This window comes from Pelodiscus sinensis, chromosome 14 (assembly GCF_052426305.1).
Source record: "Pelodiscus sinensis isolate ZL-2025 chromosome 14, ASM5242630v1, whole genome shotgun sequence".
In the NCBI taxonomy this organism is placed as follows: domain Eukaryota; kingdom Metazoa; phylum Chordata; order Testudines; family Trionychidae; genus Pelodiscus; species Pelodiscus sinensis.
Window position 1 is genome coordinate 45,677,072 of NC_143065.1, and position 12,916 is coordinate 45,689,987.

Sequence of the window (12,916 nt, forward strand, 5' to 3'; positions counted from 1 at the left end):
AATTATCACTGCTTCAAGGACAATGGCTCTCAAGGTGCCCAATACACACCTGAGGAATGCATCTGGAAACCTGCAAACCAATCAGTATCTAATGGCTGCTGGCATGGAACACAAGGATAGGTCACTTGGCCATATGACCCACTCCAGCTTGGGAGACACCGGGAATGGATATAAAGTGCCATGAGGTGGACTCCATCTTGTCTTCAATTCTGCTATTGATCCCAGATGCAGCCTTGCGAGGGACAGAGAGCCAGGAAGGATTGTTAGCCCATCCTGACATAGGATGTACACCAGAGACTTTTAAGATAGAAGTTTATAGCCTCTCTGTTGAGAGCCTGCATCAAGAACTTAGTGATTGGTGCATGTAATGTATTTTCCTTAACAACCTTACTCTCAACCTATTCTTTCTTTCATTAATAATCTTTAGATTTTAGATTCTAAAGGATTGGCCCAGCGTGATCTTGTGGGTAAGATCCAAATTGTAAACTGACCAGGAATCTCTGGCTGGTTCTTTGGGACCAGGAGGATCCATTCGGGGTAGGTAAGATTGGATCCTATAACCCCTCACCTGTGTGGTAGGCCCGGGGCTGATTGTGGCAGAGAGAGAGCTGGGGTGTCTGAGGGGCTTTGATCGTGAGGCTTCCTGCTGGCGGATTGGCAGGAAAAGAGGAGACTGAGAGGGAACTGAGGGGGGATATGATAGAGGTACAGCCGCTCCCCGAGTTATGACCACCTCCACTTACGACCATCCGCACTTATGACCAAAGCAGCCGTAAATGCGGATCTGAGTTACGACCGGCGATCCGCGCTTACGAACAGAGCAGTTGCCATGTAACTCTATGGGATCCGAGTTACGAACTTTTCGAGTTATGGACCAAGCATTGGTCCGTAACTTGTTCGTAACTTGGGAAGCGACTGTATATAAAATCATGAGTGGTGTGGAGAGGGTGAATAAAGAAAAGTTATTTATTAGTTCCCATAATATAAGGACTAGAGGACACCAAATGAAATTAATGGGTTGCTGGTTTAAAACTAATAAGCGAAAGTTCTTCTTCACACAGCACACAGTCAACCTGTGGAACTCCTTGCCAGAGGAGGCTGTGAAGGCTAGGACTACAATAGAGTTTAAAGAGAAGCTAGATAAATTCATGGAGGTTAGGTCCATAAAAGGCTCTTAGCAGCCAGGGGGTAGGAATGGTGCCCCTGGCCTCTGTTTGTCAAAGGCTGGAGATGGATGGCAGGAGACAAATCACTTGATCATTGTCTTCAGTCCACCTGCTCCAGGTCACCTGGTGCTGGCCACTGTCAGCAGACAGGCTACTGGGCTAGATGGATCTTTGGTCCGACCCAGTACGGCCATTCTTATGTTCTGCGCGACTGGTTTGTGACCTGTTTTGGGAAAGGTCTCCAGGCTGGGGCTGTAAGCAGCCCTGGTTTTGGGCAACTCACTCTGACTGGACGCCCTCAGCGATCCCCAGACCTGGCCCAGTCTATCACACAAGGGTAAGAGCTCCCAATATGATAGTAGCTTTCTTTGTGGGTGCTTACTAGGGACGTTAAAAGTCAGTTTAGCAGGTAACCATGTAACCACTGAAAATCTTAGCAATTACACACTGTGGGCTCTTTAGTATAAAGCTTAAATAGCAGACCTGATTCCCAGGGAGGAGGCTTCACTGCCCGGTTGAGTGTAACCCACACCATTAACCGATAAGCATCGGTTAAATGGTTATACTCTAACATCCCTAGTGCCTATCATAGATTAAAGATCACAAATGATACATGGGATGCTTGTTGCTCTTTTAGAGAAGCCAGTGTGGTAGCAAGTGACCAGAAGAGGAATGAAAACTCTCAGATACCCCCTGCCACATCCTATCAGAGTAATGAGTTGAATAACCCAGTTATGTTTGGCTACAATGAGGTAGAATATGTGAAATGTCTTTTGATCAGATACTATTGGCTTAGGTAGCTGAAACAGGAAGATCAGAGAGATTGCTAAATCCAAGAACTAAGTGAACAGAAATCTCTAGGCTGGGTAAGGCCTGCTTGTAGATGGAAGGTATTCTCTGAATGCTGGAGGGAACAAAATGACCTACTGACTAAGATTGGTGGTGCTACAGCAGAAACCTCTTAACCAAGTAACAAAAGGGAGAGTCTGACACAAAGTGCTAATACATTATAAAATAAATTCATACAATATTGCTAAAAAATTAAACATTAACTCTTGTTTCCCAGAGACAGATGTACTGTGATATTCAATATAAATTGGTTATCATTTCTGCAGCATTGTTGATAGCCAGTTTTGGAATATACTTCAAATAAGCTGCTTGATCATCCACCCTCCCACTACTGAAAAAGTATCATTTCCTGGCTTTCAATTAGTTAGAGAAATCAGATCTCCTTCTGCATAATTATTAGTGCAACTGGGTATGAGATAATGGAGAAACCGTGTAGGAAAAGAAGTACTGAACTAAGTTTTACTCTCTCTTAAAAACAAGATTTAAGCATGTTTTTTATAATTAATTTCATAGTTTTTCTTCAATAGTCTAACTGAAGTTATTAGTTGTTCAGAGACTAATAGAAAATATTTTCATAAACTGGTCTTCCATGTCAGGTTTTGTTTTCAATGAACTACAACGTACTGTAGTTTATAAACACATAACAATATTTTCTTACCTAATAATTTGTCTTCAACTTTTGCTCAGACATTTACTTCCTCCTTGCCAGCAGGAGGAGACAACACCAGTGAAAGCTTAAATGACACGCTATGGGCGAGTTTGGAGATCTGAAATTCAGATGGCCTATTGCAGAGGAGATGACCAAATAGATAACTGAAATAATCGCTTTTCAAAACCAGATGAAATAGCTGGCTAATGTCTACAATACAAAGCTAAGAATGTATGCAATGTTAACAAGTGTTTGTTCAGTGTTTGTTTCTGAATGGGAAATTTCTCTTTTTACCCTCAGCCTCAGTTCATTATTTTAAGATTATAACTACATTTTTTACTTTTTAGTCTCCTGCTTATTGTCCCTCAAGTAGCAAGAGATTAATGTTGTCTGGGTTGTCAGGTCTGGTTTACAGCCACTGCAGTAAAATAAATAGGTGGCCAGGAATCCTACAACATAGGTGATATAGGCACAGGCTGCCCTTCCCAAGCCTACCTTGTGACGCTAGTGCTCCTCTACAATTCTAAACTCGGGACAATAGATGAAGCCACATCATCATCGGATTAGATAAAAAGAGGAGCACGCTTACGTACAATGATGTTAATACAGATATAGAAACCTTTCCACCATTTACTTAAATATGCCTTTGATCAGACCCTAAGCCGGCTCTCAGCTACACTTAGTAAAACACACCATCACCAAAGGAGCATAGTTATAGCCAGAAATACTCAAATTATATTGAAAGCCTCAGAAAGGGGAGGAAAAAAAGGCTTAATTTATTTGCCCCCAAAGAATTAATTTGAAGCTTCCTTCCCAGCTCATCCAGGAGGAAACTGAGAATGGCAGTCACCAAATAGGAGACAAGTTAAAGAAACCCATTAAAAATTATTTTAGTTTCAAAATTCCAAGGGGTTTTATATGCAACAACGAAGAAAAACATTTTTAAAATTAGGAAAAATACCTGGACAAGTGTCCTTTTAAGGTGCCTGATGACTGGCTCATTCTCCAAAGATACTACAGAGGGGTCCAATATCGTGCGAACTACATGGAGGGGAAGCTGTTGCTACTCCCAGGTACATCACACAAAAGGACCTGAGAACAACAGCCTGGGTCAGTGCAGCATCTTTGGCAGTTGCTGGAACAGATCTCCTTTTTCCCATGCCTGTTCCTCTATAGTATGTCAATGTAAAACATATAAAGCTAATCATACTGCCTGAAGCAGGAAAAACAACTAGCAGGTTCCACAAGACAATCAAAAGTAATTGTAATCACCACCTAGAATCTAGCTGGAGTGGAAGAGGTAAAAATGTTACTGACAAAAGATACGCAAGACTAGGTATGCTAGATAGAAGCTAGTTAACTTGAGGTTTTGAAGATTAGCCTTTTTCACAGTAAAAAATGATCAACCAACATGGATTGGTTTCCCCATTTAGGGAAGAAAGTTACGTTTGTGGCAAGTTATTACAGGGGGAATGATACTGCCTGAACTTTCAATGTTCCTGTCTCCACCTGCTGAAAAGGAGAAAGGCTGCTATACAATACAGCTGCTAAAAAGAATATTTACATTTTCTTACTAATCATTGTTGACATCATTGCTAGTAATCATCATTACCGTGTTATAGTAATAAAAAGTACTCCACAATACTTCTAATACATGACCACCTGCCCCAGAATTTCAAATATGCAGCATATAACTCAAACGGCTGTTTAGATGCCAGTCAACGTTTAACTCTCTCCTGACCAGACAACATAAGAATAATAACTTTATCTATTAAACAAAAAGCTAAATGTTTCATATATAGTTCTAATTACCTGGTAAATGACATCTTGGAAAAGCACTGGAAAAGTGAGTGCAGCATCTTCTAACTCGTTTAGACTACAATGCACTAATGTTTCATCCTAGAAAAAATAAAAACATAAACATCATACTAAATTAAGAATCTATTGTGACAGAATTGTTGAAAAGAAGACTCTTTATGTTCTTTTGCAAGGAAAACATACTCTATAATTCAGTCTGGTCAATTTAGCTTTCCATGTAACACTGCCAAGGCTTGAAAGACAGCCATTAGTGAATTATACAATTCATTAATGTTGCAATTCCGTGAGAATTTCATTTGTAACTCTGGCACCAACACAGAGTCCCAAGAGAAAGACATTTTGGTTTTACAGGCCCAATAAATTCCTCTTATTAAATACAAGCTTACTCCTATCAGTCTAAAATGGGTGTCCAATGCATATGACCTGTGTAGAATAGGTTACATAGCACATGATAAAACAGAGCTTATAACGTCCATCTTAACTTTAGTTATCCCATGAGTCTTTCTAGAGTTATTGTTTCCCATTTCATTTAAAAAATAGACTTCTTTGCTCATTAAATGACAACTATAAATAGCCAGTGACTTATCCAGTAGCAATAGCTTAAATACAATAAAATGGATCAACAGAGAATGAAAACAAATCATTCTAAAAAGAAGCACACTCTTTTCTGAGAAAAGATTCCTCGGACTTAAAAGGGAATCTCACTTGGGCTATGTCTAAACTGCCCCCTCTTGTACAAAAACATATGCAAATGAGGCAAAGCATGGAATATCGCTGTGCCTCATTTGCATAATTAATGAGGCTCCATTATTGCGCAAGAGGCTTTTGCGTAAAAAGGAGCCATCTACACAGCTCCTTTTTGTGCAAAAACCCTCACTTACGCAAGAGCCATTCTTCCGCTTTTTTTCCCCAGGAAACCGGCTCTTGCGCAAGAGGGGGTTTTTGCGCAAAAAGGAGCTGTGTAGATGGCTCCTTTTTGTGCAAAAGCCTCTTGCGCAAAAATGTAGCCTCATTAATTATGCAAATGAGGCATGGCGATATTCCACACTTCGCCTCATTTGCAGATGTTTTTGCAAAAAAGGCTATAGTGTGGACATAACCTCAGAGACCTGATCTTTTATAAGTATTTGCTCAAGTACAGGTGATGCTGAATTTTATCCTATAATTGATTTTCTCTACTACTGTTATGGGAAGGTCCCATGGAGGGTCAGCTAACTTTGGTTCATGAAGATTTAAAAAATTGAAATGTTTAGGGAAAAAAATGTTGAATCACACAACAAATGCCATGAATTTTCCATTCTTGTTATTCAATGACCATTTCTCAAATTATTCCTTTGCATTCAGTGTATTTTTAATTTAAATTTTTAAAAACATTTTAATACTTTATTGTCTATCAACAAGTACATTTAATGAGGTCTCTTTTTTATAATGGGGACATCATGTTCCCAGGGTGTCCAACATGCAAAATAAGTGGATCATAAATTAATTCTTCTCCCACAACTACCTTATGTCTATATACATACTTACCAAGTCTAAAACTAAAGAGAACTCTGGTGTGCTTCTTGTTTTCAGTGGAAGAGCTGGCTTCCTATTAAGTTGTTCTTCAGTTAGTGGTGGAACATGTTTGATGAAATAATATCTAAAAAGGAAAGATAATTTGTTGAATATATACAGTTACATTACTCTGACAGTGGAATAAGTCAAATACTGTAATTGAAAGTAATTAAGAGTAAGAAATAAAAAATTTAAACTGAATATAAGCCATGAACTATGGATGTTAAATATCGATTAATTGAATAGTTGAGTAACCTAGAATCATAGAGCCGGAAGAGACCTTAGAAGGCCATCAAGTCCAGCCCCCTGCCCAAGGCAGGACCAATCCCAATGGTCATGAATTCTTATTGGTTAGTCGACTATTTTATAGTCCCTGGGGGCAGGGCTAGCAACCAATGCACTCCAGCCCCACTCTTAAGGATTCCCTCTGCCACTCTGTGTGAAGTGACAGGTGGGAGCTGGTCTGCGAGGAAAGTCAGTTGAAAAACCAGCTGCCTTCAAGGACTGGCTGCCTGTCACCCTATGCTCCTGCCTCTCATACAGAGGCAGCAGTGCAGGGTGGCAGAAGGGTGCAGGGTGGCAGAAGGAGGGAAATGTATGTAGTCTACAGCATTAACCTATACGCTTTTGCTTATCAGATAATTGGTTAAACGTCTACATTATTACATTCCTATCATGAACCGCCACAATATACATCTTATAATTTCAAATAGAACTCGTCATAGCAAGAAAGTGCTAAACATGACAAAGTATTTGCTCAAATACAAGGTTTTTTTTATCCAAAGCCCCAAAATTATAAAAGTAGTATTTCAGTAAAATCATTAACACTTACGGATCAAAGACCTCCCAGTCTTCTTCGTAGGTGGCTTCTGCATGAGCTGATGAGTAACCACTGTCTGGAGATACTGGTGCTAAAATTCAATGGAAAGACACAAAACAAAACAAAAAAACCCACAAGAGCTAGTCTTATTAGTGTACTGTTTTAAAATGTGAAAATGTTGCACACAATACCTAAGTAGCAGTGAAAATTCTCCATCATCTTCTCCTCACTTCAGCCCTACATCTTCTAGGGAGAAATTCACCTCCCAGCAGCGAACCTACACTAAGCCATACTCTACTTAAATTTCATATTTGAAGCTTTAAAATGAGACTTAAATAGTTGATAGGCTTGTGACAGCTCTGTACACAATGGTAAATTTAATGTTTCAAGAATTTTTCATCGAAAAATTACCCAATGATTCTCCTGAAGGAAACACTGTAAATTAAGGAGGGAACTATATACATTTGCCTTTTGTTTATGTTATTTTGGTAACAGCAACCAAAGGGTTAGGAACTTCTTTTTGGTGATGGGCATTTCAAGAGTTTACATTTCATTTTATTACATTTGTATTGAGTCAGAAAAACTGACACTTGGAATCAAAAGATTCATTTAAATTTGGAAGTCAACTCAGTCACACAAGGAATGGATTTGGCCTGAAGTTTGCCAAAAACAGAATATCATTGTAAATAACAGAAGCAAAATACAGGACTATGTAGCACTTTAAAGACTAATAAGATGGTTTATTAGATGATGAGCTTTCGTGGGCCAGACCCACTTCCTCAGATCAAATAGTGGAAGAAAATAGTCACAACCATATATACCAAAGGATACAATTAAAAAAAATGAACACATATGAAAAGGACAAATCACATTTCAGAACCGAAAGGGGATGCGGGGGTGGGGGGGAGAAGGTAGATGTCTGTGAGCTAATGATAGTAGAGGTGATATTTGGGGAAGCTATCTTTGTAATGGGTAAGATAACTAGATTGTTTGTTGAGACCAAGGTGTAAAGTGTTGAATTTTAGCATGAATGACACTTCAGAGGATTCCCTTTCAAGTGCAGATTTGAAAGGTCTTTGAAGCAGGATGCAGGTGAGTAAGTCGTTGAGACAATGTCTTTTCTGGTTGAAATGGCAAGAAACTGTTTTTTCTTTGTGATCCTGTCTAATATCTGTTTTATGGGCATTGATCCTTTGGCGAAGTGTCTGAGACGTTTGTCCAATGTACATAGCAGATGGACACTTTCGGCACATGATAGCATAAATTATATTTCTGGATGCGCAGGAATATGTGTTCGTGATCTTATAACTCACTTGGTTAGGTCCAAGTGGACACTTTACGCCTTGGTCTCAACAAACAATCTAGTTATCTTACCCATTACAAAGATAGCTTTCCCAATTATCACCTCTAATATCATTAGCTCACAGACATCTACCTTCCCCCTCCACTTCCGCATCCCCCTTTGATTCTGAAATGTGATTTGTCCTTTTCATATGTGTTCATTTTTTTAAATTGTATCCTTTGGTATATATGGTTGTGACTATTTTCTTCCACTATTTGATCTGAGGAAGTGGGTCTGGCCCACGAAAGCTCATCATCTAATAAACCATCTTGTTAGTCTTTAAAGTGCTACATAGTCCTGTATTTTGCTTCAGCTACACCAGACTAACACGGCTACATTTCTAACATTATTGTAAATAACAGACTGTTTCCCAGGCTATTGGGTCAAAAAAAATCAGCATACAAGTAAATGCTATCACAAGCTATATTATTCCCAAGCAAATGTGGAATCTTTATTTATATAAAATACAGGAACACTCTGAGCTAAAAAGTTTTTACTCAAAAGTGCAAACATGTTTATTATTGCACATTTAACTTAAGAGTTCCAGGAAAAAGCAAGTTTCTTACCTGTAAGTGGTGGTAGATCACGATCAGTTGCTTCCTCCACTTCTTCCAAACCGTTGTTGATAGTAGATCTGACTTGCACTGCTTGGCTAGTGTAAATTGCACCATTAGTCGATGTTGCAGTACTGGTCGTGATCTCATCCACCTGTTCCATATCAAGCTGTTTCACTATTTCTTCAGCTTCAACAGCTTGCCCAGGGGAATCTGATCCCGATGTTCCTGAAATGAGGTTTCAGTGCAATTATTATCCTAATGTTGAATTACTTAACAGAGTATGAATATGTGTAAATTCAGAAATAATGTGTTCTGGAATAACTGAAGATAATTCATTATATTGAAATATAAAATGTTGGATTGAGAGAGAAATTCATTTTAGATAGGGTGAAAAATACCAAATGAGTTTCTTACACCTTGTAAGTGAAGTGTTAGACATCTATAACTAGGAAGCAAATATTTTAATGCAACAAAACCCATGCCTCCTCTTATATAACTCAAACAACCATTCTAATAGTTAGATACCGCTTCCTTTATGGTAACTGCAGTTCTTGCCCTGACAGTCAAAAAGAAATAACTGTTGTTCTTCGAGATGTGATGCTCATGTCAATTCCAAGTAGGTGAGAGTCTGCCAGTATCAATTCCTGGACCTTAAACAAGATATTCCAAGAATTGTAGCAGTAATAGTTCAGGACCACTGACTGGAGAGCTATGTGAAGCTGGAGACCCCCAGATGAGTACACCTTCTGACTGAAGAGATCCAGCTTCTTTGCTTCCTTGGATTTGGGGGTTAACTTCAGCTAATCCTGTCTTTCCATGTGGTCCCTTCTACCACTAGAGAACCCAGCTGCAGGTGGATAAATAGGTGTTCATATCCTATGCAGAGCACAAATTACTTCGCTCCACCACTTTAACTATGGGAGGAAGAGAGGCAAGTGTGTGCTGTAACACCTTAGCAGTGTTCTGAATGTTTTTAATGAGGGGCAAAGCCTTGTGGCCATAATGCCCATCATAGCATTGTCTCCTTTGAGACCTAGTACACCTGCATATTAAGGTTTTGTGCAACCCTCCTGAGCAGCTCCTGATATACTCTGGTGTCCATGGCAGGCAGTAAGGTGGAAGTTCTCACCACCAGTTCATCCAGGAAGAATAAGGACAATGCCCTCAGGAGCAATGGGTTTTCCTGCCCCTCTTGTTTGTGGCATTGCCATCCATGGAGACCCCCTGAGTGGTACCACTGACATCACTAGTTCCCAAGACTACTCATCTTGGTACCAGTTCCAGAACCTACATTGGTCTCGGCATCAACTTGAATGCCATTTCCTGTCCCCAGAGAGGTTGCTGAGGGAGGGATCCTCATCTCCAAAAACACCAACATTGATCTGGAACTCAGGCCCTGGGCTTGGTGGCCCATAATATCCAGAAGGGCCCCTGGGCCAGCCCTGGCCAGTGCACATGGGCAACTGCAGTCCATCTTCCTGCCTTGAGTGATGGCAGGAACAGTACCGTTTCCACCTAGAGGCATAGGAGTCCACCTCCAACTCCAATCTCAGTAATCAGGGAAGAGCTAAGAAGCGATACCACAGCAAGGGCAATTAGAGCTTCTCTGTGATGCTGAAGTGAATGCCGGTGATGGAGAGGGGAGTATGCCATCATTGCAATCAGGTCCCTGGCCACTTAAAAAGAGAGCAGCGTGGACAGGAGGTCTAGATCCTGCTCCAGGCACTTCTACACAAAGCAGCAAATCTGGACTGGACTCAACATAGCACCTCGTTAGGCCGGAGTGATGGGGCTGGTATATCCAGATCCTGGACACCGTGTCCCGACATGAGGCACACCCAACCGGTGCCTGCTCACCTCACTGCTTTAGTGGGGGAGCATCCCCAGTCCATCCATATCTTTTCACGTAGCGCCAATAAATGGGAATAGTGACGGGCACTCGCACTAAAAAAGGTCTTCAGTGCCAGGAAACAGCCATGCCGAGGGTCCCTGAAGCCTGACTCCTCTCTTGGTATCAAAGCCTCCCTCATTGAGGCCAGCACACTTCACGCTGAAATGCCGGGCCTGGAGTCAGAAGTCGGTTGGGCCCTCTGAAGGTGAAGGGCTGATTCCATCAGAAGTTTCAGACAAAAGTCCCCTTTTTTCTTGGTTCTTGGCTAGAAGCCTCTTCAGATCTTGCACTTGTCTGATTGGTGGGACTGTCCAAGGCACTTCAGATAGGAGTCATGTGGGTCTTCCTTTGGCATAGGCCTCAGGCAGGACCCACATGGCCTGAAACCCTGAGACTGAGGCTATGTCTACACAGCAGGGTTATTTTTGAATACCTGATGTTATCCTGAAATAACACAGTCTGCGTCTACACTACAAGCAGTTATTTCAACATAATGTCAAAATAATGTCAAGCTGGAGATCTTCTTACTCTGACTCCTGTAACCCTCATTTTATGAGAAGTAAGGGAAGTCGGAGGAAGCACACTATACCTTGGACTTCCTGCTGTGTAGACAGCACCAAAAGCCGAAATAAGCTATTTCAACTTAAACTACACAATTGACGTAGCTCAAGTTGCGTCGCTTGGCTTTCGCCCTGCTGTGTAGATGTGCCCTGAGGCATGCCTCAGTCCCTGGGAGGGGAACAAAAGGATGAGGGGTAACTCCCAACTAAAACTTATCAAACTACTATACATACTACCTATAAAAACTCTTAACTATTTACAGAAAACAGTAAAGAAAAGTCCACTAGGGGAGCACCTGCTAAATGCAAGAGAGAAGCTGCTCCAACAACCGTCACTAGCACTAAAGAGGAGCTGAAGAGGTGGTGACTCAGGAAGGATGGATAGATCCCGCCATGAAGGCACAACTCCAAGAGGCTCCACAGCTAACTTGTGGTACTGATAGAAGAAAAACCTTCCGACAGCTGTGCATGCAGCACACCCATACCTATTTGGAATTGAAATGAGCAAACACTTGAACATCATCTGTTGCATCACCAGTAGATCCAACATTTTAACAAAAATCGTGTATCACACTTAGTTTTTATGTTACTATGGATTGTGTGCTTATGATAATAATTACCATTTTTATTTGCTGGCGAGAAAAAATTAAAAACAGGAGAAAATATGGTCCCCAATAATGTAGTCCGTGGGGGACTGCCAGTGGCAGGATTATCTTCTAATTTTCCGTTTTGCTTTACATGTTGGTTTGTCATTTCATAACTTCCAGCTTCTGTAAAAGAAAAGAAAAAAAGATATAAAACTGCAATGGACTGATTTTGTTTCTCATGTCTGCTTACACTCTTTTCTTGTACATTTTATTATATGAACCACAATGAATTTTCCTTATTCTTTACTACAGGTCAGATAAATTAGCATAAGCATTTTACTAAAACAGAAACATCACTTACTGAAAAATTAAATATCTCACCACAAAACTAACATGTTTTTTATACCACTTCAAATAAGCAATTATAAAAAGACAAACATTATAAGTGAATGTATAGAAGTTTATTTAAACATTTAGGGTTAATCCTCCAAAGTGCTGGGAGCCTTCAATGCCCACTGATTCCAGTGTCAATGGGCCTCCAATGGATACTGAAGATGTCTGTCACTTACCAGGACCACGCTCTTAGTTATTCTGCATGATGTTTTAGATTTTCTAAAAAAATACTAGAACTATTCTTTGTAACCACATATACCAACAAGTCATGGAACATAATTAAGCAAATCTCAGTTTTAATTAACAATTGAGTAAGGCTTTTTATAAATGTGTGTGTATTATCATGTGCCTCCCAAAGAGGAAAAGTGCCAGCCGAGAACTAGTTTGGGTAACAGCCAGAAATAAAGTAGTGGTATTCTGGTTCTGGAGTCAGAAGCTGAAACAAAGATAGGTTACTGACCTTACAGCAGCTGGAGTTCTTTGAGATGCCTTTGTGTATATGAATCCTATCGCAGGTGTTTACACCTCGTACTTGCAAGCCTGGAATCCTTCAGTCAGCAGTACCCATGGAAGCTACACATGTACCTTGTATGCCTTCACCCCCACCCCCAAAAGCAAAGGTTTTACGGGTGGAGCTGCTGCAACCACCATTTAGTTCCTTCAATAATACCAAGTATCCATGTAAGGATCCCAAAGCAATTGGAAAGCAAAGCAGACCATGGCTTCTGTG

General features: G+C 40.5%; 1 protein-coding gene across 1 annotated transcript in view; it reads right to left on the minus strand.

Moving 5' to 3' along the window:
- The window catches only part of CTDSPL2 (CTD small phosphatase like 2), a 100,239-nt gene that overhangs the window by 36,293 nt on the left and 51,030 nt on the right, over positions 1-12,916 (minus strand). The window contains exons 4-8 of the mRNA XM_075896797.2: positions 11,827-11,976; positions 8,765-8,980; positions 6,869-6,947; positions 6,010-6,121; positions 4,477-4,563 (exon numbers count right to left, since the gene is read on the minus strand). Of these exons, the coding sequence (XP_075752912.1) occupies positions 4,477-4,563; positions 6,010-6,121; positions 6,869-6,947; positions 8,765-8,980; positions 11,827-11,976 (644 nt within the window). The remainder of the gene's footprint in view (positions 1-4,476; positions 4,564-6,009; positions 6,122-6,868; positions 6,948-8,764; positions 8,981-11,826; positions 11,977-12,916) is intronic.